General features: G+C 42.7%; 1 protein-coding gene across 1 annotated transcript in view; it reads left to right on the plus strand.

The window, feature by feature from the left end:
• Positions 1-27,008, plus strand: part of PHF20L1 (PHD finger protein 20 like 1) — a 2,880,694-nt gene that overhangs the window by 1,691,568 nt on the left and 1,162,118 nt on the right. The window contains exon 9 of the mRNA XM_044066227.1: positions 12,067-12,310. Coding sequence (XP_043922162.1) covers positions 12,067-12,310 — 244 coding nt within the window. The remainder of the gene's footprint in view (positions 1-12,066; positions 12,311-27,008) is intronic.

The following is a 27,008-nucleotide window of genomic DNA, read 5'->3' on the forward strand; positions in this document are numbered from 1 at the left end:
GGGGTTTTTGGGGCCACTCAACTTGCCTATAAAGCAAAACAACGTACCCAGCACACTAGTCAAAAGAGGTCTAACACCCCATTTGGGATGTACCTTACAAGACACCTGCAACAGCTGGAAAGACCACAGAAGTACCTCACCAAGAGGATCACTGGCCTCAAACAGATGCCCTATGCAGCTCGACTGAAGACACATCAGCTGTACTCCGTTGCATGCCACCTATTCAGAGGTGATCTCTGCCTGACATATACAAGGCCATGTCCAACCCAGAATTGATGGACATGTTCCACCTAAAGAAAACCATATCCCCTCGAGCCACACGCTCTAGGGATCTAAATCTCACCACAGCAATAAATAGGACGTGCTGGAAGGGATAGATTCCTGTCCCAGAGACTTCCCATGCTCTGGAACAAGATTCCAGTCTACATTTGGAGCTCTTCGTTAACACTCTTCAAGAGAAACCTTGATGAGTGGATGGGAAATAGAAAGTTTATCCCGGGGATCACGACAGAGGCACAGGGAACTAATCTAAGGGGGCGGTGAAAGCCAACACAGTCCAGCTAGGCTTATAAATGCCTTCATGCAGATAGCCTAGTACCTACCTTTTAACCTATGAACCCATAGGTGACTCTAAAGTCAGGCACACTGATGTCCCACAGACCAGGCTGAACAAGGAGAAAGTTACTTTCAGCGGCCTATCGGGTGCCAGGATCCGCCACATAACACACTCACTCAGGTCACTCCGCAACAAGTACAGGTATGACTCTCTTGTTGTCCATGTTGGTGTGAATGACCTGAGACATACCTCCCTGCACTACATGAAGAGAGACCTGGAAGAGCTCTCAGACCTTGTAGCCCAGTCATGTATGACCCTAGCCCTGAGTAGCATCCTGCCGTCACCCAGAATGGTACCACAGTACAAGGACAAAAAATTATTGACTTCAACAATTGTCTAAGTTTCTGGGATCCAGTATTTGTCTGCCTGGGACGACATGGTCGACAGACCATGATGCTTTTCCAGAGATGGCCTGCACCTGTTGCCCCTGGGATTCTGGATACTGGCTAAGGCTCTTGCCACCGCTATAGTGCCTTTTTTAGGCAAGGTTCAAATGCTAAATTCACCACCGTAACAGGTGCAAGCAAGCAAACTTTGAAGGTAATGCTACTCAGTGTTAGAAGTTTAAACCTCAAAATGCACTCACTCGAGGCGCTCCTTAAAATGGAGAACATCGACAGCTGTGCAGGGACAGAGACCTGGTTCAAGGCTCCAGAGAGCACCCCTGCATTACCAGGCTATAATTCATACCACACCTTTCGGCCACCTAACCTGGACCGAAACACTAAAGGCGGAGGTGTGTCCATATTCATTAAGGATATCCACACTTCCAGGCTAGTTGCTCAACATAATGCATCCAAAATTATCCAAGTGCAACTAACACTGGGCTAGACTGCAATCCAGGTTGTAGCTTGTTACAGATCCCCCACCATGCCCCAGGATTCTCACACTTCATTTTGTAAGATTCTGGAAAATATTAAGGTACAACCCAATACCTTAATTATGGGCGATTTCAACTACCCCACCATCAACTGGTAAAACTATTCATGTACTAACTCATTTGCTCAACGTTTTGTGGAATTCACAAATTCCAACACCTTGGATCAGCTGTTCCACACCCTCACCAGGGGCAGCAATATCCTGGACCTGGTCATTACTCCCAATATGGGTAACCAGTGTTCCATGCCAGAGGTCAACTCCTCGATGGTCAGATCTTGACCACAAGCTAATCACCCTAGACATCAATATCCCACCCCCATCCCCCATTAAGGAAACCACTGCCAAAAACTACTCCAGAGTCAACTTCATGCTTTTTAAGACAGAAGTGGCATACTTCACCACACCCATGCATACGGAAAATAGAGGTATGACTGCTGATTCTTACACAAATACACTGTATAAGCTCATACACGAATGGATGGATCGTGCCATCCCCAACAGAACCAAGACGCTGTCTTCCAAAAAAAGGAAGCCAATCAGGTGGTCCCTTGCTATAAACAAACTCTACAACAGAAGGAAGAAGTTTTTGCAAAAAACAGTAAAATCCCAAGATTGGAGGAACTCCCTGGTCAGCCTCAGCAAAAAGCTGAGATCCCTCATAAAATCCTTCAAAGCCAGTTATGAAAATAAAATCGCCAGATTCCAAAGACAACCACAAAACCTTCTACAGCTATGTCAAGAATCTCAATGGCAACACTCCGATCTGCTCTGAGCTACAGCACAATGGCACTAAATATACAGAGCCAACCGATATTGCCAATATCCTGGCAGATAGGTTCATTGCTAACTTTAACCCCCCCTCTCACCCTCCAAAGGGCCCATCTTAATACCGGTAGAGTGCAAAGCCCCTGTAATCACGGATGAACAAATAAAGACCGCACTCTTTAAAGCCAAGAACACAGCATCCGTAGGACCATACAACATCCCAGGCTGCTTTCTGCACGAACTACAGAACGAACTGGCACCCCACCTAAGTACCATGTTCAATTGTAGCCTCACCTCAGGCTATGTGCCTACTGAATGGCGCACAGTGACGGTTAACCCACTCCACAAAAGGGATGCCACCACAGACCCTGGAAACTACCACCCCATTAGCCTGATGAGCCTGGTCTGCAAGGCCAGGGAACTTATCTTAGAGCTTAAGACATGGGTAACCTCCAAACCCTGGACCCCACTCAGTTTGTGCTTGTAAAAGGTAGATCGTGTCTACTAAACCTGACTGACTTCTTTGAAGCAGTCACTAGAGACGTAGATGAGGGCAAAGTAGTGCATGCAGCCTATCTTGACCTCACCAAGGCTTTCAATACCATCCCCCACTCTGGAATTATAGATAAACTCACTATACTGGGCATAAATCCTTATGTCACAAGATGGGTGGCCAACTGGCTCACTGACAGAACCCACACAGTAAAAGTAGCCTACCCCAGGTCTGACTTCAGACCACTGATGAGTGGAGTACCACAGGTTTCGGTCCTGGGTCCTCTCCTGTTCAACATCTACTTCTCTGAAGTGCACGTCAACACAGAAGGTCTTTAGCTAACAAAGTTCACAGATGACTGTAAACTAGGAGCCATAATAGAATCACCTAATGATGTCAACATTCTGCAAAAGGGCCTCACAAAGACAGATGCTTGGTGTCAAAGTCATGGCCTCAAGCTCAATGCCAAGAAGTGCATTGTCATCCCCTTTGGGAAAAACTCAGTACCCATGAACTACCACATAGGCGGTAGCTCACTAAACATTGAAAGTGTGGTAAGAGACCTTGGGACACAGGTGGACAGCAGTCTCTCCTTTGATAACCACATCGCCACAGTAGTCAGGTAATCCTTCTACGTTTCACATTTCATCACAAACGGGTTCTCCTCTAGAAAAATGGAGGTCATTGTTCCTCTCTACTCATCCCTCATCAGACCCATTATAGAGTACTATGCCCCATTTGACATGTATCTCACAAGACACTTACACCAATTGGAAAGGCCACAGAAGTACTTCACTAAGCGGATTACCAGCCTCAAACAGATGCCATACGCAGGCCATCTCAAAAAACTCCAGCTGTACTCCGTCGCATATTGCCTACTCAGAGGTGATCTCTGCCTAACATACAAAGCTATGTCACACCCAGAGCTGTTGGACATTCTTTCTGAACTACACGCTCCAGGGACCAAAACCTTGTCACCACAATAAATAGAACATGCTGGAGGGATAGGTTCCTGTCCCAGAGATTTCCCATACTCTGGAACAAACTACCCATTCATGTCAAGCAAAGCCTCCTCACTGGCCCTCTTTAAAAAAAAAAAAAAATCCTGACAACTGGATGGGCAATAGAAAATTTACCCCGGGGATCACTTCTGCGGCACTTCTTGACAGGGGCACAGGAAAATAATTTTCTTGGATGGTGAAAGCCTGAACCAAAGTCTTTATAACAAACCCTTCCTTCATGCTTAAAGTGGTCAGAGAGTCCAGGCTGTGTCAGACTGTTCAACTGCTGACCCGCTTTCCTAATCATCAATCTAAGGGTGAAAGAGTCATTCAGTCCTGGATGTTCATAGAGCTCAGATATTACTTCCATAAAATTGGGGAGGTCAGAAAAATCTAACTAGTTTTTGGGTCCTTTGCTTTAAAGATAAAGTAGAAACCATTGTCTAAAAAAAGTTATATTTAACTTGCTTTCTCAGCACATCCAGTATTTTTTTTTTTTATTATCACAACAAAACTTCCTGGTAGGACCATTCACAACTCATATTACTAGGAACACTGTATCCATTGTGGCATTATTAAGGGGTAGCTACTCAAACCATTATGAAGGCTGCTACATGGCTTGAGTAGCTTCTCCTTTTAATAATGACACAGTTGTTGTGGTATCTCTGATACTGTGTGAGCTCTGACTGGTCCTAAAAAACAAAATTCATTCCAAAATCAGCTGTTAAGCGCTTAACAGTTTTTTTTGGAATAAACTTTTTTTTTTCTTTTTTGTAAACGCTTCATTCAGCTGTTGGTGTGTCTTAGTTATGGTCAGTGTTGGATTGTGTTTTTTTTTAGGTTTATGGTCATTGGAGTTCAAATACCTTTTTGAAGTCAAGGGTAGCATTTCACGGTGACTGCATTACTCTCTCTTTCTACTCTGTTTTCCTATATTCATTTTGTAACGATGGGACCAGGACCTTTTTATTCACACTGGATGTGATGTTCTGCTTTATCTTGGTTTTATAGATGTTCTTCGTGTTTCACTGTTGCAGTCATCACATTTGGGTTGTCCCTGCCATGGTAGGCCTTGGCCGGCCCCAGTACCAGAGGCTTAGTATTTCTGTGTCGGTTGCTGTCGCTTCAGGACTGACGTCAAGTCATCAGTAGTATAAAGTAAGGCAGCCGACCCCATTACATCAGTCTTTCTTGCTGTGGACCCCGAAGCAGAAGCAGTTCGCATGAGTGCCGGTTGGCCTCTACCTGAGTTTCGTCTTCCAAATTGAAGCTTAAGTCTTCTAAAGCTGAGTACCCTGTTGGGGATCCTTTTTTCTTGCACTAACCAACGTCAGAAAAAGTTAACAATTGTCCCGACTGTGGAAAGCAAATACCACACGGAGACTTTCATTCCTACTGCATCACTTGGTTAGGCCCAGACCATGACATCCCCCACTGTCGCTTTTGTGCTTTGTTCAACACCAGAAATATACGTCGTTGGGCCCTTATTGTAGCTAGATATTTTTGCTTACAGTCCTCGAATTCCGATATGGCTTTGGTAAGCCATCTGACAGCAGATCTTCCGAAAAAACATAAAGATTGACAGAGACAGACCGCACAGGTCCAACCCTACCGAAAACGCTTCTGTTAAGCTAGTCGTTAGATCCCTGGTTCTCAGTGAGGTGCTTTTGCAGCCCCTGATGCCCGCTTCTGTGGATTCGCAGGCAACTACCGAGACCTTTTTGGAGTCAATAAAACTCTTCGACTAAGGATCCTGTAGTTCTCTCTCCCGTGGATGGATCCAGAGCTGCTGAGCAGGCACCGGCTTCCGGGGAAGTCTTTCGCACTACCGATTCTCGACACAAGCCGACTAATTCTTTCGCGTTTACCGTTCTTCCAAAAACTACCGAGTTTCTTAGGCCCATGGTATGAACCACACCCAAGAAACCGATGACCCAATCTCAGGCACCTGCTTCCTTGCCTCAGTCTCAAATGCTTAAAATGGTGGAAGACCTTATCATGCTGATCATGGGAAGCCAGGCTTACCCCTTCCAAAAGAAAGCAATCTGTCCCCTGTAGTTTTGTCTGAACAGGAGTCTGATGACTCTGATGCATCTGAATATGTAGACATGCAACTCCTCTCTCCTTATGAGGATTCTAATCCAGAGGATTCCATTCCTTCATCCTCTCCCCCAGAGAACTTTTCCTTTGGGGAAACCGTTCATATCTTAAGGGAGCATCTCCAGTGGGAAAGTCAGGACTACCCTCAGTCTAGAAAGAGACTCAGGGAATTCTTAGATCTTCCACAGCACAGACCTCTGGCCATTCCCCTAGTCCTAGATGTTGTGGAGGATATTTTCCTGGAATCCAGTTTGACTCCTGACATCCTCCCTCCTGCACACAGAAAACCAGACATGTATTGCAGAGTCCCTGACTCTCACAAATTTATTTTTAAAAATCCTAGTGCTGACCCTGAGGTAATTTCTCAAGGGCCTTAAGGAATTAAAGCAACCTCTTCTAAGAATCCCAGCTCCTCAGATAGGGATTTCCCAAGCACTAGACAGATGGGGTAAAAAAAGTATACACTTCTGCTACTCTTGCTATCAGTGCAGTAAATTGCCAGTTCCATATGCTAAAATTTCAGCAACATACTCTGGAACTCCTCAAACAAAAAGTGTCTTCCTTTCCTGCTTGTGCAGAATCTAGAGAGTTACAAAAGTTGATGCATTCTGCAAGTCAAGCAACTAACCACACCTTGAACTGTGGTTTTGATGCCCTAGATTCTTCTTGCAGGGCAGCAGTCACCAGTTCTGTTCTTAGAAGGTATGCATGGCTTAAGGAACAGCCCTTGCCAGACCATGTTAAATCTAAATTGTTGCATGCACAAGGACAACTTATTTGGCACTAAGGCAGAAGATGTCATAAAAAAGATGGAAGAAAAAGCAAAATCTATGCAGACAGTTAAGGATTTCTTACAGGTCCAGCCACCCAGGTTCAGCAGGCATTGCCACACCAAGTACTGGTCCTTTCCTGCTCCCACCAGGTCAGTTCAGCCCAGACCCCGTGGAAGCAGACTCCCCCCCCCCCCCCAGACAGCAGCCACAGGGAATGCAGAGATCTAAACAGTGGACTGCCTCCACTTCAAAAACAGGGAGTTCTAAGCCGCCCCCTTATGGTAAGAACTCACAATGACTCTCCTCCCCCACCCCCTCCCTCTGCCCACCTTCACTTACCCCTAGGAGGAAAGCTATCCTTTCACGCAACCACCTGGGCCATCATTACCAGTGACTACTGGGTTCTCAACATAGTGTCTCAAGGGATACACATTTTCTTTCCACACCCTTCCAACTTCAAAAGGGTTCCCAGATCTACCTCCAAACCAGTGGACAGAGGCGCAAAAGCAAGTCCTTTCCTTGCCCTCTATAAGGGCAGTAGAGCATGCTCCTGCAGAACAGAAAGGCCAAGGTTTCTACTCCAGACTCTTTCTGGTACTCAGGAAAGAGGGCACCTCGTGCCCCATCCTCGATCTATCCATTCTAAACACCTTCCTGGTGATACGAAAATTCAAAATGCTCACCCTCCAGCACCTGCTATCCATGCTCTCCAAGGATGCTTGGCTAGCCACCATAGACCTAAAAGAGGCCTACCTCCACATTCTTGTCAGGGAGTCATGCAGGAAATATCTCAGTTTCAGGGCAGGATCGCTGCACTTTCAGTTCTCTGCACTTCCCTTTGGCTTATCTACTGCTCCCAGAGTTTTCACAAAATGTCTGGCTCCGGCCATTGCCTTTTGCAGACAAAGAGGAATTATCCAGATTTACCCATAATTAGATGACTGCCTAATTTAGGCAGACAGCTAGGAAAAGCTGGTGAAGCACCTGGCCTTTGTAAAGTCCTTACTAACCTCCCTAGGGTACACAATCAACAAAAAGAAATCCAAACAGGTACCCACCCAAAGGATTATATTCCTAGGAGCAAGCCTGGAAACAACATCCCAGGTAGCATTCCTTACACCGGAAATGCAAACTTTCCCGACAGCCTACTTCTCTCAGCTAGCCGCCAAACCCCAATTATCTGCAAGGAAAATCTTGAAAGCTCTGGGGTTCATGGCATCTTGCATTCTACTCATTCCATATGCCAGACTGCATATGAGGAAACTTCAGTTGTACCTATAAAGCCTTTGGTGTCAGCACTCTCAAGAACTGAAGACTCTTATACCCATGATACCTTGCCTCAGAAAAGATTTTCTTTGGTGGCAACAGCATGCTCCTACAACAAGGGATTACCTTTCTCACCACCCAGACCCTCACCACAGACGCATCAGACTATACCTGGGGTGCACACCTGGACTTCAGGTGCATACTGGGCAAATGGAACCCACAGTAAATCCATCTGCACATCAATAAAAAGAGAAGATTGCATGCAGAAAGCCTTGACCGCTTTCAAGCCCCTTCTCTTCCAAGGGGCTCTCCTGATCAAAACAGACAACACCACTGTGATGTGGTATATCAACATGCAGGGAGGGAATCAGTCCTACCCTCTATGCAGGCTGGCCATGACCATTTGGCACACAGCCTCTGTCATGCAACTCTACCTGTTAGCACAATTCCTACCAGGTTCTCAAAAATCTGTGGCAGACCACTTAAGCAGAAATCTTGTGGACCCACATGATTGGCAGTTCAAAAAAACAACCTTCACCCTAATAACTCAGAAGTGGGGCACAATGAAGGTCAACCTCTTTGCCTCCCACACCAACCATCAGCTCAGCAAGTTCTGCACCAGGGAGCATCACTGCATAGCTTGGAAAGTGGATGCTCTGTCCTTCCTCTCTGTCAGTCTGTCAGTCGATGCCGTTCCTCCGCTACCTTTCATCCCCAGGGTACTGCTCAAAATCTTCTTCTTTCGGCTTTTCCCAGTTAGGGGTCACCACAGCCGATCATCTATCCGCTCATGATTGGCAATGGAGTTTTACGGTGTCGAGTTGCCAACCTGGCACCCAACTTTCCACAGAAGGCACACACACACACACACACACACACACACACACACACACACACACACTCACACCTAGGGATAATTTAGAGTGTCCAATCCACCTACTGCATGTGTTTGGGATGTGGGAGGAAACCAGAGCACCCGGAGGAAACCCATGCGACCACAGGGAGGACATGCAGACTCCGCACAGAAGGCACCCCAGCCAAGAATCTAACCGGAGAACCTCTTGCTGTGAGGCGGCAACACTAACCGCTGCACCACAGTGGCCGCCAGGGTATTGCTCAAAATAAAGGAGGAAAAATCAAGGACAATTCTTACTGCTCCAGACTGGCCTCGCCAGCACTGGTACCCACTACTGCACAGCCTGTCCCCACTGCCACCATGGCATCTCACTCAGATTCCAGCCCTCCTGACCCAGAGGGAAGGAAAATTCATGCATCCCCAATTGCAGACCCTCAATTTGGCAGCTTGGCTTATTCCCTAACCCCCAATCAATCTGCCAACCTCAGTAAACAGGTTCTATATGTTATACATGAGGCGAGACACCCTAGCACTAGAAAGTCTTATGCTGACAAATGGAAAAGGTTCTGCACCTGGATTCAGGCTAAGGGAGCCAATACGGCACAGCCCTCCCTCCCTCCTCCTTATCCTGGATTATTTAGCTGACCTGCTACACAGTGATCTCTCTTTTTTCTCTATTAATATTCATGCCTCTGCCATCTCTGCTCATTTCCCCACTGAGCAGCCACAAGTTAGCTTTGCTGCAGGAGCAGAGGGCAAAGCCATCTCCAAACAAACCATTTCCAAATGGATAGCACACTGCATCCATTTCTGCTACAAGCAAAATGGAAAGCCTCCCTTCAAGAGGGTAAGGACTCACTCCACCAGAGCAGCCTCCACCTCTGCAGCTTTCATTAGAACAGTCCCCACCAGGGACATCCTGGAGTCTGCCACCTGGGCATTTGTTCACACATTTACCAAACATTACCACCTGCCTATCGTCTCCAAATCCAGGGCAGGGTTTGCCTCTGCAGTCTTGCTGGACATCCTAGCCAGCCCGTAGTTTCCTTGACTGCCGCCACCCATTACCTCAGCTTTGGGATCAACCTAAATGTGATGACTGCAACAGTGAAACACCAAGAACATAGTGCAGTTGTATACACTTACCATAAATGAAGATGTTCAAGTGTATTCACTGTTGCAGTCCTGGTTTTCCTCCCTCCAACCCCCTCTTTCTTTTCTTCCCTTACAAGGGACATATTGGCATTTACTTTCTACTGGTCAGGTTCTTGCAACAGAACTTGGCTCACACTTGGGGGCTCCTGACAGGTTAGGGCAAGAAAAACTGATGTAATGGCTTTGGCTGCCTTGCTTTATACTGCTGATGACCTGACATCATCCCTGAAGCGACAGCAACCAACGCAGAAATACTAAGCCTCTGGTATTCGGGCCGGCCGAGGGCTACCCTGGCAGGGATAACCCAAATGTGATGACTGCAACAGTGAATACATTCTAACATCTACATTTATGGTGTGTACACAACTGTACTTCACTTTTATGACTGTTGCTAGGGTTTATTGTCAAGAAGGCTGTAAAATGGCACATTCAGATGTCCTTAACTGGCACATACCAGGGGATAGATGTATGCCTTGCTGAAGGGGAATGACCTGAGCTCTGAAAATTGTGATGAATATTTGGGAGATACCTAGCAATTAAGTCCCTGATCACTGCAGCAGTGATCTCTTTGGATAGCTACTGTCATGGCAAGTTGTCTATTTTTTTTTTGTTTGTTTTTTAGGAAAAAAAATCCTTTCCCTTGTTTATGTATAGTACATTATTTCAGTTACGTACTTTCAAATAATAAGTGTGTATTGTTGCAGATCTGTGTCTGTGTTTTGTGCGTGTTTGTGAATGTTGTGCGACTAAGTGCATGTTTGTGTTCTGCATTAATGTTAGAAAGTGACATAAGCACCATTTGGCATCATATTCTGCTGTACATTTTTTTTTCAGAAGGAATACTTATTTTAACATATGCTGTTGCGTTACAATGAAAGCAGTGTTGAATATCTGAGCTGTATAATTCTCTGACTGGGTGAGGGTGGTCCAAGTGGCGCTGTGAGATTTTGTATTGCACTTTATTGCAACAGACTAGTGACATGCAGCATTTTAAAATACTTGCAAAAAGAAGTATTTGGCATTGTAGTACTTTTCTGTTAGGACTCTGGCTGTGACATAATGCTTTGCATTTTATGAGATGGAACACATGTTGGCAAGCTTAACATATTTTGTAGTAAAAAGCAAAATGCCTGGATTGTACTACTTTGTAACTAAGATATCACTGGTTGAATAATAATGGTGTGACATTTTGCAATGAAGTTTATACAAATAGGGAAATATAGTAAAGAAAAGATGGTTTTAGTTATGCATTGTTTGGAAAGGAGAAACTGCTGGCAAATAACTTTTTTTTAACTGCCATGGTTTAAAAGCTTTTTGGTTGTCTGTCAAACCACAGCATTTGACAGCTGTCAAAACAGCTATGAGCATGCAGTGGTTTTGAGTTGTAGTTTACTGATAGGAATATGGAAATTACTTTCATTCTTTATATTTAAACTTTTTGTGTTTGTTCTTGTTTTTATCGGGCTTTGTGAAAAATTTATAGCCCAAAGTTTGAGATTTGAGCAATAATTTTAAGGATTTTGGAAGATTTTTCTAAGGTAAGTTGTCACACACCTGTACTGATGGTTTTTACTTGGCACATATGTATTTGTTTTTGAAATCTGTTATTTGCTTGTCCTTCGATATTCATTGTCTGAGTATCCATCATAGTCTGGTCTTTGAGAGATTTTCACCACTTCCTTCAACTACCACCAACACTTCCTTCAGAAAGGATTAAATAGTTTAATTCTGTGATACAGTGTAGAGCACTACTGCCACCACAACCTCACATAAATGAGGTTGCTTTTGTTGCCAGTTTGAGTTGACTGTCAGTGTGCATAATAATTGACAGCAGACTGCCTTTAATGCTAACATGCCTCTTTCCTGAAGACATCTTGAGTGCTTGTACATAATTGTCACATATCTATTGAAGATGTCATGCACTTAATGCAGTACATTCATTCTTTTTCAAAAACCTCTGTATACTGTTTAGTAGAATCACCTTTATTGAACCGTTGTGTTGGCTTGCACTTGGTTGTAAACCATTGCAAAAATTGACATCAAGAATTTGCATTGAATTGGTCTCTGTATGTTTATTTACAGGTTTTGTAAAGATTGTTAGTGAAGAAAAAATTTGAGTTGAGCCCAAATTGATTTAAAAACTTTTCTTTTTTTTTTTGTAGAAGCTGCCCAAAACTGAATGCCAAAAGCAGTCTGTTAACCTGCTTTCTTCTCCACAGTGTGAGAGAACTAATTCAGCAATTACATTTTCTTCAGGAAGGTCTCGTAGTAGAAAGTCAAAAGCTGAACCCTATAATTCATTTGGAAGCAAACTGAAACCTAAATCCTTTACCACTATAGCCTTTTCTCAGGAAGACGAGATAAAATTGGAGCCTCAAATTCCTCTTTCTGAGACCGCTTCCTCTGGTAAGTAGATTTTGGCCAGATCTATAGCCTTATAAATATTTCATTTTCTGTTGTGACAAGAATATTCTTTGTCTGCTTTTTCATATTCTTTTGGTAGACTTGTAAGGTTAGTTTAGGTAAGCACTCGAGTTTATTTGCAGTGCCACACCTGGATCCTCTAGATGAAATGACTCTATTAGAATGTGATGAAAGAAACCTGCTTAAGAACCACACCGGTCACTTGCTAAATTAACTTTAACGTGATGCGTTTTTCGTCTTGCTCTATAGCAAGACTTCTTCAGATACAGTTGCTTACATTAAAACCAATTAAATACAAATTGTCAGTCATGTGACAATCCGACATCAGTAAAAACACACAGCTCTCCCATGCAATATACTTTGACATTTAACCTTTCAAGTTCATACTAAGTCTGAAATATAACCCAAATGTTGAAAACAACTAAAAACACTTTTTAAATAAAGTACATTTAAGTCAATTATAGCAGCATGTAAAAATTGCAAAATATGTTTAAAAATATGTGAATAAATACAAACACATATACATAGTATTTATTAGTTGAATGAACCCAATTAATATAAGGTCCTAGCTTTATATGCTTATTATTTTTAATTTCAAAATACAGAAAATAGAACAAGTTTCGTTCTGCCCAGGTTAATGGTAAGCATTAGTATGGAATTGCCACACAAAAGTTCTAATCTTTCCAATAATAATGGTTCTGGGCCGCCCCTACCATCCGATATAATACAGTCAATTGCTCTGAATTTAAAGCAATGTTGTGGATGTTCATTAATGTGCATTGCTAAGGTATTTTCTAGTTTTAATCTAATAATGCTGTACAGATGTTCATAGACCCGCTCTCGAAGTCTCCTCTCAGTTTTGCCAGTATAAAAGGCGGGACAGTTCTGGCATAAGGCTGCATATACCACAAGTTTAGATTGGCAATCAAGTTTAGATTTCGTCCTATATTTCTGCCCACCGATAGTAAAATACTGTCCAATATCATTGTGTTTCCAGTAATTACACGAGACATTTAAACATTCCTGTCCTGTGTGTAAAGTAGGCTGGTTTTCTCTCCAAAATGCTTTTTAAATTAGGTCCACGTTTAAAGGTAATATGTGGCCGTTCTTGCAACTTTTGTCTCACCATACTATCATTTTGGATGATGTCCCAGTTTTTAATCAAGATGGAATAAATTTCCCGTGCACTCACGCTATACATAGTAACTAAATTTTGTGTACCATATAGTGCCATCCCTGATGTATTTAAAACCTCAGTTGTGTTCATACTTGGGTGGCCTAATCTATTCCTAGAACATAGAATAGGTTGGTAAAATCCACTAGATCTTTATGTTGGACCTCCCATGTCACCCCTCTGCCATCATGTCACCTAAATGCTTGCATTCATCATCAAAATCCACATCCATTGAGCATTGAGATCATGCATGCTGCCCTGAAAAGTTGTCCTATGATTACTGGTGTAGTGGGTGACAACTGCTAAAATGTAGAAACAAGTTGGAGTAGGTTTCTTTCCTGAAGATCTTAGCTACAAAACATTTGTTGTCTTTATCCTTGATTAAATCCATATCTAAATAGGCTATCCTATTGACACTGAAGTTGTAGGTAAAAGACAAAAAAATGAGTGGTAGAATTGAAATAAGCTACTAGATCTTCTGCTTTAAATTCATCACCTCTAAATAAAATAAGTATGTCATCCAAAAATCTGGTATAATGACATATTTGTTCTCTAATTGTTACTTTGTTAAAGATGTATTCCTGCTCCCACTAAGCCATGACTAGGTTGGCGAAACTAGCCCCACATGGGGAACCCATAGCCACACTAATTTTTTGTAGGAAATATCTATTATTAAAGGTGATGAAATTATTAGACAAAATTAGATCTAACAATTCTTCCATAAGACCACTTCAGTTATTGAAGCTCCCTTGTTACGTAACAAGAAACTTACCCACTCAGTCCCTTCTAAGTGGGGGATAGATGAATTTAGGTCTTTAACATCTTCTTCTTCTTTCGGCTTTTTCCCGGTTAGGGGTCACCACAGCGGATCACCTGTCCACTCATGATCGGCAGTGGAGTTTTACGGTGTCGAGTTGCCAGCCCGGTGCCCAACCTTCCATGGAAGACACGCACACGCTCACACACACTCACTTCTAGGGCCTTTAACATCTACTGTCATAAAATTTAAATCATCCTCATATGTTCAAGTGTTAATAACCTCAAGAAAAGACCATAAATCTTTACAAATGTGTTTTCCATAGCTACATACTTTTTCAAAAAAATAGTCTACCACCTTGGTGCATGCATAAGTAATGATGTTTCTTGCATCTGCTAGGGGCCTCATAGGAGGGTCAGAAAGACATTTATGTATTTTAGGTAGACCAAGGTGGTGCAGTGGTAACTTTGTTGCCTCATAGCAAGAGGTTCTCCTGTTCGATTCTCGGCCGGGGTGCCTTCTGTGTGGAGTCTACATGTCCTCCCTGCGGTTAAAAGACATGTGTGAATGGGCATGCCTTCGTTGAAGGTTGGGTGTCGGGCTGGCAACTCGGCACCATAAAAATCTACTGCCAATCAATAGTGGACCGGAGTTCTGCTGTGGCGACCCCTAACCGGGAAAAGCCGAAAAGACAAACAAGGTAGACAAATAGAATAGGAATCCTTGGGGCAGGCATGGTTAAAAAATTAAATAAATCCATATCAGTTTTAGCTTCAGTGAACAAGTCATTTAGAAATGCTTTGATTCTGGAATACGCTATAGTGAGTTCATTCCTAGAGACCTCAACATAAGTGTTACTGTCCAGAATCAAATTCATTTGACAAATATATTCATTAGTATTCATAATCACCAGACCTCCCCCTTTATCAGGTTGCATTATTCTCACATTTGCTTGTTTAAATACGTCTAGTGCCTGTCTTTCATCATTTGATATATTACTCAAATAGCTGTTATTCATATTAACACTTGAAAGACAATTCCGTAAATCTAACTCTCACACTTGTTCAAATAATGCTAAAGTAGGGTGCAATAGAGGGTAAAATGTACTTGCTACCCTGAAAGTATGCGTTGGAAAAACATTTTGGCCCAATAAGACTTACAGGTTTAATTTTCTAACAAAGATTTTGAAATCCAACAAAGTCTTCGATAAAACTGCTCTAAAAGTAGGAGCGAAAGTTTGCCCTTTATCCCATAAATCATCACGTTCAGAACAAATATCCAACTCGGAAAAATTATACACTTTAAAGTCTCTGGTGGAACTTAAAATTACTTGGCAACCACTAGTATCAGTCGAACAACAGTCATTACCTGCCCCGCCTGTTCTTCTTCGGCTCTTGGTTGTTTTTTTGGTTCTTTGCTTTCTTTGGATTGTGATTGAACGACCAGTTCTGAAAATTTTCCACTCTTGAAGGACCCGCTTGTTCTGTTGGATTCACTACCCTGTCGCAGTTAGTTGCTATCCGTTCACTCTTCCGTATTTGTTCCATTGACTGAGCTTCCATATTGTCACTGCTTTGGGGAAGTGAATTCTGTTCACCATTTTCATAAGGGCGGTCCCTCCCGTGTGTCCTGGCCAATCACGTTAGAAGTTTGGGAACCAGGTGGTCTAGGATAGGCTGAACCTGTAGAATAAGCTATGCGGTCTCTGTTTAACTTTTTTAATTTAGTTCCCTTAAGTTTATTGATGTATTGGTCTATACTAGTAAAGGATCTATCGTAATCATACCGATAACATAGAAAATCAATGTTAGTTCTGATACTATTGTCCAAAATACCCGCTTCACGGGTAATAGATTCAGATTGGATTTGGTAATGCTTACACATAAACTCCAACATTTCCAAACCTTGTCTGTTGAACATGTCATTCAATTCTTTATGAAAAGCCGAGCCTTCCATCAGGCCCGTTGGAAGTCCTTTAGGCACTATCCCTCATGTATACACTGGCGGAAGTAAGAAATTTCCAATTGAAGTTTCTTACATTTAACCATCATGGTGTCCAATTGCTGCAGACGAGTCGACAAACTGAAAGACCCTCCAGCCGGTTGCTCCCGTACTTCAAATGCAGCATCTACTTTGAACGCCAATGGTTCAGAAAGCCAACAGTTAAGGTTGGGAGCCTAAATAAGCCCCGAGGGTCCAGCACTGCTGTTATCCAAACGTACAGTAGTTCTACTATTTCCTGGTTGATCCAAAATTGTAGTAGATGGACTATTAACCAAAGTTACATTATTTCACTGACTTGGGGTTGCAGTAGATCTCTGTGTATCCACAAAAAGCGGTGGACTATTACTCCCACTGGAGTTAATCAAGTTATTATCAGAGGTACAGGAAGAAGTGTTAGCTGTGTTACCAATGCTGCCGAAGACTGCGGAGCAGGTTGTAATAAATCCAGTCTAGCAGAAAGAGTGTCCACTTTTTGTGTTAAAGCTTCTATCAGGTAAGTCAGTCTGACACTGCTGTCATGCTGTAGATTACCGCAAGCAGTTCCCGGGATGTTCTCTGCAGCCATGAAACCAAACACAAATACAAACTGGCAAAACTGTACAACAAGATGAAAGAAACCTGCTGAAGCACCACACTGGTCACTTGCTAAATCAACTTCAATATGAAGCACTTTTCATCTTGCTCTTTAGCAAGACTTCTTCAGATACAATTGTTTACATTAAAACCAATTAAATACAAATTAAATCAATCCTGTGACAGTCTGACATCAGTAAAAACACACAGCCCTCCCATGCAATATACTCTGTGTGAATAAATACAAATACGTATACATGTATTTATTAGTTGAATCAAAATACGTGTATACATATTTGTATTTATTTTTTACATGTTGTTATAATTGACTTAAATATACTTTATTTAAAAAGTGTTTTTAGTTTTCAACATTTGGGTTATATTTCAGATTTTTATTATGTACCTAAAGGGTTAAATGTCAGAGTATATTGCATGGGAGGGCTGTGATGTCCTTCAAGGACGCATCTGCAGTCATAACATATGGCCCTTTCATGGAAAGACAGTTCCTGAAAACATCAGGCCTCACTCCACAAGGGCCACGGCCACCACTACAGCCTTCCTACGAGGGGTGGCTACCAAGGACATTTTAGAAGCTGCTACTTGGAGCTCCGTGCATACATTTGCCAAGCATTACAATCTACCTTTATACTCTAGATCCAGAGCAGGGTTTGCTACTGCAGTCCTGCAGGGGATCTTAACTACACCATCCCTTTCTTAGTACCTCCTCCCCCAGATTGGCTATGGTATTCTACCCATATGTTATGACTGCAGATGCATCCTTGAAGGACATAGTACAGTTTTGTACCTACCATAAATGTAGATGTCCGATAGGTATGCATCTGCAGTCAGGATTACCCTCCCTCCTTCCCCTCTGTGGTATTCCTAGGGTTCTTACCCCTCTTTTAGCTAGCTGGGGGAATCTATTATGGTGCATTTGTTTGTTTATACATGTATATAATTTGCAAATGTTTGGAACTTTTCAGCATTTATCCAAATTTAGCCTTCCTAGAGGGCACCTGGCATCTGGGACAAGAAAAACTGAGGAAAATGGCGTCGGCTGATGCTTTTATACCCCAGACGCTCTGACGTTGGGGAAAGTGCGACATCAGCCGAGGCCAGACCCAGACTTTGGAATCCGGCCGACCGAAGGATGCATACCTATCGGACATCTACATTTATGGTAGGTACAAAACTGTACTTTTTCACTGATGTCAGCTTGTCACATGACTGATTTAATTTGTATTTAATTGGTTTTAATGTAAGCAATTGTATCTGAAGAAGTCTTGCCACAGAGCAAGACGAAAAGCGCTTCATATTAAAGTTCATTTAGCAAGTCACTGGTGTGGTTCTTAAGCAGGTTTCTTTCATCTTGTTGTATAGTTTTGTCAGGTTGTGTTTGATTAGAAATGTACCGTGCAAAAGGAGATGTCCCTTTAAGCTAACTTGGATGGATTTGATTAATTTCAGTACTTACATTTTACTGTCTTCTGTTTGATTTTTTGTAAAGTTCCTAAGAAAATTAATTTGTCCACCTTAAATTGTATTGTGGGTGTGGTAAAATTAATGGTGACAGTAAAGGAATTCTGTCATATTTGTGTTGTAGTTCAGAAAAATATTTTAAACTTTCTGTAACATTACTAGCCACTGAACATTGCTGATTAGTTTTGCCTGCTGCTGCTGTACAGGGCTGTATAGTAACAGTTGTTGGGATTGTGTTATGTGGTACTTCATTTGAGCTATGGGGGGAGAGGCGGCAGGGCAGGAGAAATTTGAGCTGTCAGCCAAAAGGTTGGCAGTAGCCTCCGGTTCAGTGTGGGCAATGCCATTTACAATAAGTTCTACGCATTGTTGTATATTTCCTTTAAGGTTACAGACATAGCTGTAGAAAGCTTTGTGGCTGTCCTTTGCTTGAGAAGCTATTTTTTCTTCAAATTTAGCCTTTGAAATATTAATTAACCCTCTTAGCTGCCTGATTAGATTGGTCAGCGGGCTTTTAGTATATATGGCTTTGTTCCTCCTGTGGTTGGCCAAGATTTTTTTCTTTTGTTGTATAACAGATTGATATTGTGATTTCACCAGTGGCTTTTCTTTTGAGTTTCTTATTCTTAATATGAATGGATACAGCTCGCTCTATACAGCTATCAATATGGCTGTACAGAGATTTTGTGAATAGCTCAGTGTATTCTATGGTATTTGTTTGGTTTGGGTGGATGCTTGGAATTTAGTCATGGTGTTGGTTAGTAGACAGAGGTTAGCTTTGGAATAGTTCCTAAAGGTTTTTGGTTTCACTGGATCTCCGGATTTAATCTTTATTTCAAGCAAGACTGCCTTATGGTCAGATTTGATGAGTGAAGATATTACATTGGGCAAGGAACATTGGCCCTCATGTTCATGAGTACATGTCAAAGATGTTTGTAACCCTGGTAGGACAGTGGACCAACTATTCCAGGATGTTGGTATTAACTCATTCACTCCGGAGCAATTCAGAAAATGCTGACTGCTTACTTCCACCATAGGAAAAACAGTGCAGCCTGAACTCTTTTTCAGATAATCCATTTGTAATACCATACAGAAAACAAACATTCATAACTCTTAACCATAAGATCTAGACTAAAAATGTAAATGCGAAAGTGGTTCAGCAGACGCTGACCTTTCCAACAGTGTAAATGTTGATTGTGCATACCCAAGTCTGTCTTAAATATTTGCCAAGGAATGCTGATGTTACACATATTTTTTTACCTTTTTGGTAAAACAAATCAGAGTATCTTGGTGAATGTACCATGTAGACCTATACGATTTGTAATTAATTAATTTGTTTGGATGAATGTCTGCTTTAAAATGACACCTTAACCATTACTGTGTGATGCTCCTTTACTGAGATATTCCCTGTAACAGACAAAGACTACATATCCGTGTACAAATTGTGTAGCTCATTGTCTGCTTCAAAATGATGCATCATGTGTGTCATCACCATGCTCTGTTGCATAGGTATGGGCATAATAATGAGAAATATGGCAAATGTATAATTTTCATAGGTAGGTACTAGGCTATCGGCCTAGGCCCATACAAGCCTAGCCAAAAAATGTACCCTGGCTTTCGCCACCCAAGAAAATTATTTTCCTGTGCCCCTGTCGAGCAGAGCCACAGAAGTGATCCCCGGGGTGAATTTCCCATTTCCCATCCAATCATCAAGATTTTTCTTGGAGTGCTAATGAGGAGCTCTGTTTGACATAGAAAGGTAGTCTGTTCCAGAGTATGGGAAGTCTCTGGGACAGGAATCTATCCCTCCAGCATGTTCTGTTTATTGTGGTGACAAGGTTAAGGTCCCTAGAGCATGTAGCTCGGAGGGATTGGGATTTCTTTAATTGGAGCATGTCCAACAGCTCTGGGTTTGACATAGCTTTGTATGTTAGGCAGAGACCACCCCTGAGTAGGCGATATGCGATAGAGTAAAGCTGTAGTTTTTTGAGACGGTCTGCATAGGGCATCTGTTTGAGGCCAGTAATCCTCTTTGTGAGGTATCTCTGTGGTCTTTCCAGTTGTTGTAGATGTCTTGTGAGGTACATACCAAAAGGGGCGTTGTACTCTATAATGGGTCTAATGAGTGATGAGTAGAGGGGAACAATGACCTCTTTTTTTCTGGATGAGAATCCTTTTGTGATGAGATGAGCCACGTAGAAGGATTTCCTGACCACTGTGGCAATGTGATTATCAAAGGAGAGACTACTGTCCACCTGTGTCCCAAGGTCTCATCACATTTTCGGCATTAAGTAGACTACCAGCTTATGTGGTAGTTCATGGGTACAGAGCTTTTACCAAAGGGGATGACAATACACTTTTTGGCATTGAGCTTCAGGCCATGGCTTTGACACCAGGTATCTGTCTCAGTGAGGCCCTTTTGTAGTTTGTCCACATCGTTAGGAGTTTCGATTATGGCTCTTAGTTTGCAGTCATCTGCAAACTTTGTTAGCCAAAGACCTTCTGTGTTGGCCTGTACTTCAGAGAAGTAGATACCAAACAGGAGGGGACCCAGGACTGAACCCTGTGGTACTCCACTTGTCACTGGTCTGATGTCGGATTTGGAATCCGCTACTTTCACAGTGTGGGTTCTGTCCGTGAGCCAGTTGGCAACCCATCTTGTGACATAGGGATTTATACCTAGTTTAGTGAGCTTATCTATAATTCCAGAGTGGGGGATGGTGTTGAAAGCCTTGGTGAGATCTAGATAAGCTGTGTGAACCATTTTACCCTCATCTATGGCTTTGTTGACTGCTTCAAAGAAGTCATTCAGGTTTAGGAGACATGATCTGCCTTTTACAAATCCAAACTGACTAGGGTCCTGAGTTTTGAGATTACCAATGTCTTTGTTTATGAGTTCCACAATGATACTTTCCATGGCCTTGCAGACCAGGCTCGTCAAGCTAATGGGGCGGTAGTTCCCGGGGTCCGTCGTGGCTCCCCCTTTGTGGAGTTGGATATCTCGCAGTGTGCCATTCAGTGGGTACAAAGCCTGAGGTGAGGCTGTGATTGAACATGGTACTTAGGTAGGGTGCCAGTTCATTCTGTAGTTCGTGTAGAATGCAACCTGGGATATTGTCAGGTCCCATGGATGCTGTGTTCTTGACTTTGGAGAGTGTGTTTTTTACCTGTGCAGCTGTGATTATAGGAACTTTGCATTCTTCCGATATAGAGATGGGCCCTCTAGGGGGTGAGAGGGGGGTAAAGTTAGCACTGAACCTATCTGCTAGGATGTTGGCAATGTCAGTTGGTTCTGTATATTTAGTGCCATTATGCTGCAACTCAGAGCAGATCTGAGTGTTCCCATTTAGATCCTTGACATAGCTATAGAATGCTTTGTGGTTGTCTTTAAAGTCAGTGGCAATTTTGTTTTCGTAACTAGCTTTGGAGGATTTTATGAGGGATCTCAGCTTCTTACTGAGGTTGACCAGGGAGTTCCTCCAGTCATGGGATTTTACTCTTTTTTTGCAACAGTTTCTTTCTTCTGTTGTAGAGTTTGTTTATGGCAGAGGACTACCAGATTGGCTTCCTTTTTTTGGAGGATAACATCTTGGTTCTGTTAGGGATAGCATGATCCATGCACTCGTGTAAGTGCTTATAAAGTGCATTTGTGTAGGATTCGGCAGTCATACCTCTGTTGTCTGTCTGCATGGGTGTCATGAAGTTTGCCACTTCTGTCTTAAGAAGTGTGAAGTCGGCTTTTGAGAAGTTTTTTACAATGGTTTCCCTAATTGGGGCTGGGGGTGGGATGTGGATGTCTAGGCTGATTAGCTTGTGGTCGGATCTGACCAACGAGGAATTGACCTCTGGTGTGGAACACCGGTTTCCCATGTTGGTAATGACCAGGTCTAGGATGTTGCTGCCTCTGGTGGGGGTGTGAATAAGTTGCTCCAAGGCGTTGGAATTTATGAATTCTAGAAAACGTTGAGCAAAAGAGTGTTGGTACATGAGTAGTTTTCCCAGTTAATGGTGGGGTAGTTGAAATCGCCCATTATTAGGGTGTTGGGTTGTACCCTAATACTTTCCAGTGTATCAAGAAATGAGGAGTGTGACTCCTGGGGCATGGTGGGGGGGTCTGTAGCAAGCTACAATTTGGATTGCGGTCTTGCCCAGAGTTAGTTGCACTTGGATGATCTCGGATGCATTATGCTGTGCAACTAGCCTGGAGGTGTGGATATCCTTGATGAATATGGACACGCCTCCACCTTTAATGCTTCTTTCTGGGTTAGGTGGCCGAAAGGTGTGGTATGAATTGAAGCCTGGTAATGCAGGGGTGCTCTCTGGAGCTTTGAACCAGGTCTCTATCACTGCACAGATGTCAGTGTTCTCCATTTTAAGGAGTGCCTCGAGTGAGTGCATTTTGAGGTTTGGACTTCTAGCATCGAGTAGCATTCCCCTCAGATTTTGCTTGCTTGTACCTGTTACGGTGGTGAATTTGTCATTTGAATCTTGCCTAAAAAAGGCACTATAGGGGTGGCAAGAGCCTTAGCCAGTATCCAAAATCCTAAGGGCGACAGGTGCAGGCCATCTCTGGCAAAGCATCGTGGACTGTCGATCATGTCGTCCCAGGCAGACAAATACTGGATCCCCTTAGAATGACACCAGAAGCTTAGCCAATTGTTGAAGTCAATCATTTTGTCCTTGTACTGTGGTATCATTCTGGGTGATGGCAGGATGCTACTCAGGGTTAGGGTCATACCTGCCTGGGATACAAGATCGGAGAGCTCCTCCATGTCTCTCTTCATTTAGTCCTGGGAGGTACGTCTCAGGTCATTCACACCAACATGAACAATGACAGTGTCATATTTGTACTTATTGTGGAGTGACCTGAGTGCATGCGTTATGTGGCAGATCCTGGCACCTGACAGGCAGCTGACAGTAATGTTCTCCTTGTTTTGTCTAGTGAGTGGAACATCAGTGTGCCTGACTATCGAGTCACCTATGACTAGAGTGTTGGGCACGTTGTTGTGCCTTATGGGCTGTGGTGGAGTGGCATACTGAGTTTGTGAGCTATGTGTCATTTGGGTTGCGTTGGGGGGTGGAGTTTGCTTGCGTTTATGCTTAATCCTACAAGACTAAAACTGTGAAGTCTGTACATGTGTTCAGCATGCAAACAGTTCTTTTACCATGTTGCAAGGAGTAATACTGTCTTCAAAATCAGGTATTACTTGGCACATTGACATGTTCCCTCGCATTATTTACCAAAATATGAAAAAAAATCATAATTTCCATAACCTAAGTCCTAAACAAACCCTGTACATGTGTACAACATGCAGACACAGTTCTTTTACCATGTTATAACTGTCAATACTCTTCAAAATGAGGTATTACTTAGCACAATGACATGCTCCCTTGCAAAGTTATTTACCAAAATATGAAAAAAAATCATAATTTCCATAAAGTAAGCCCTAAACAAACTGATATCTGTACATGTGTACAGCACACGGATACAGTTCTTTTACCATGTCGTAATGACTAATACTGTCTTCAAAATGATGTATTACTTAGTAGGTTGACATCTTTCCTGAGCAAAGTTATTTACTAAAATTTGAAAACAAATCATAATTTTCATAACCTTAGTCCTAAAAAAGCCTTTATCTGTATACGTGTACGCATACAAACACAGTTCTTTTATCATGTCGTAAGGAGTAATACTGTCTTCAAATTGAGGTCTTACTTTGCATGTTGACATCTTCCCTAGCAAAGATATTTACCAAAATATGAAAAAAATCATAATTTTCATAGCCTAACTACTAAAAAATGTGATATCTGTATATGTGTACAACATACAGACACAGTTCTTTTGTCATGTTCCAAGGAGTAATATTGTCTTCAAAATGAGGTATTACTTAGCATGTTGACAAGTTCCCTTGCAAAATTATTTACCAAATTAAGAAATGTCATAATTTTCATAACCTAAGTCCTAAACAAACTGTGGTATCTGTACACTTCTTTTACCATGCTGTAAGGACTAACACTATCTTCAGATGAGGTGGTTCTTAGTATGTTGACAGGTTCCCTTAGGAAAGGTACAATTACAATTCTTTTACTGTGTTTTAAGTTGTGAAAAAGGTTTTCATGACATGTAATAGAGTTTTACTTAACCATACTGCTCCTACGTGGTATGGCTGTTTTCCATCTTTTGTCAGTAGGTGCATGTTGCCAGTATGTCTTGCATTGCTGCCATCTCACCATTGTGCAGATCAGTCAAGAACAGGTCAATGCCATTTTCATTTAGGGGACTCCATCATTTTTGAAAAGGTGATTATCTTCTGCAGTGATGCTGTTATGGTTGATTGTTGATCTGCCGACTCTGCGCAATCAGTCCATGCATAAACCCATTCTGGCCTTGTGCACTGCCTGCTGGTTGTTTGCATGTCTGCAGTGCTGGCGAGGAATTATGTCAGACCACACATAATAACAACATGGCCACTATGACTCCATAAATCTCCTTGATTTAAAATGTCAGCCCTCCAAGTGGATGAGTGATGACATCGTTCCCTCCAGTGTGCAAGACAAGAATGTCAGGCTCACGGTAGATGGAACACTTCCCTTCCAACAACCGCAGGAGTCCACCCCAATGCACATCTCTTCTTGCAATCCAGTGTACCTTCTCTCTAGATGTGGGGAATCTCAAGTTGTAGTATTTTTTTTGGAGGCATGGCTGGCAGCCTAGTGAACATATGAATGGCCACACACCCACACTCTCACTTGTTCCCCTGCTCTTGAAGCCATGTCACTGTCACAAGGTAAAAGTACATGCACAGGAAAGAAATGCAAGTCTGTTACTGATGATGTTTCAGAAATTTATTGCATTAGTATGATATGTATATGTATATAATGTACATTACCTTGTTTGCCTACTGGAATCTTCACTGCTATCCACAGGCATAATTCTTTTGGTTCATTATTTGCAAAGATGTTGCAGAGGTACATGCCTAACAACCTGAAAACCAACAGCTCACATACACACTCATAGTATTAGACACATATCACTGTAAACATACACATTTTTGGCGTAGCCAACATACTTCTGAATGGGTACTGACAAAGGTTTACAGAAAGGGCATATGTAGAGAGGAAAAGCAGGGTAAGGACTGCTTCTCCACTAATGAACCCAGTACAGGCATAGGATTTCAGAGGCGCTCGAGGTCATCTGATATGTCCGATACCTGTGCTGGCTACCCACTCAGACTGCTGCTGTCTCACAACCTCCTTCACCGTTAGCAGTCTGCCTCACTCTTCTGCCTTTTCTCTTTACATGTGTCCATTCAGCAATGGACATAAGGAATCAAGGACGGAAGTAATGTAATGTTTCTTGCCCTGATCTACATACATTTACTGTACCAGAGTGGAGGGAGAGTGAAATGAGAGCCACAGAACAAGCACATCACAAAAGAAAAACATGTACCAAGACACTCTCTTTTTGCAGGTGGCCTTTCGGGGAGGGACTGAAGACATCAGAATACCACTCTTGAAACCATGCATATCCAGGAAAGCAACCCAGTGGGACTGAGCTGAACAATGGAGTGCTCCTTCCTCAAAAACAGGGAGTGGCAAGCCACCCCCTTATGGAAAAAGTTCACAATGACTTGTCAGTCATCCTTCCCAGCCATGCCCAATTACTTGCACCCCTAGGAGGAAAGCTCGCACTGCACGCAAAAAACTGGGAGCATATTACCCACGACCGATGGGTCTTAAACATTGTATCCCAGGGATACAGATTCTACTTCCACTCCCTGCCAACCCCAAGCGGATTGCCACACCTTCCTGCAAACCAGCAGGAAGAGGCCCAAAAGCAAGTACTTTTCAGTATCAGAGCTATTCAACCTGTTCCAACAGAGCAAAGTGGGCAGGGTTTCTACTCCAGACTGTTCCTGGTGCCGAGAAAAGAGAACTCTTGGCACCCTATTCTGGAACTGTCAACTCTCAACTTCTTCCTGGTGGTACCAAAATTCAAAATGCTTACACTCCAGCAGCTGCTTGCTATGCTAGCCAAGGACTCCTGGCTAGTCACCCTAGACTTAAAAGAAGCTTATCTGCACATCCCCATAAGGGAATCTTGCAGGAAATATCTACATTTCAGGGGAGGCTCTATGCACTATCAGTTCTCTGCACTTCCCTTTGGCTTATCTACTGCACCCAGGGTTTTCACAAAGTGCCTGGCTCCAGCCATTGCATACTGCAGGCAGAGAAATATTCAAATTTACCCATACTTGGACGATTGCCTGATTCAGGCGGACAGTCAGGAATTGCTACTTCAGCACCTGACATTTGTAAAGAGACTTCTAACTTTTCTTTAGTATACCATCAGCGGAAAGAAATCACATCTGGTACCCAGCCAAAAGATTGTTTTCCTGGGAGCAAGCTTGAACACTACTTCCCAGATGCCATTCCTCACTCCAGAAAAGCTGATTTACTTGACAAATTACTTCAAACTACTGGCCACCCAAACCCAGCTCTCTGCAAGAAGAATACTGCAAGCCCTATGGTTCATGGCCTCGTCATCATCTTCTCATCATCTTCTTTTGGCTGTTCCCGTTAGGGGTCGCCACAGCGGATCACCTTTTTCCATTTCTTCCTATCCTCTGCATCTTGCTCTGTCACACCAACCACCTGCATGTCCTCTCTCACCACATCCATAAACCTTATCT

The sequence above is a fragment of the Protopterus annectens genome, chromosome 3.part1 (genome assembly GCF_019279795.1).
Source record: "Protopterus annectens isolate FY-2018-M chromosome 3.part1, PAN1.0, whole genome shotgun sequence".
Classification (NCBI taxonomy): Eukaryota; Metazoa; Chordata; order Ceratodontiformes; family Protopteridae; genus Protopterus; species Protopterus annectens.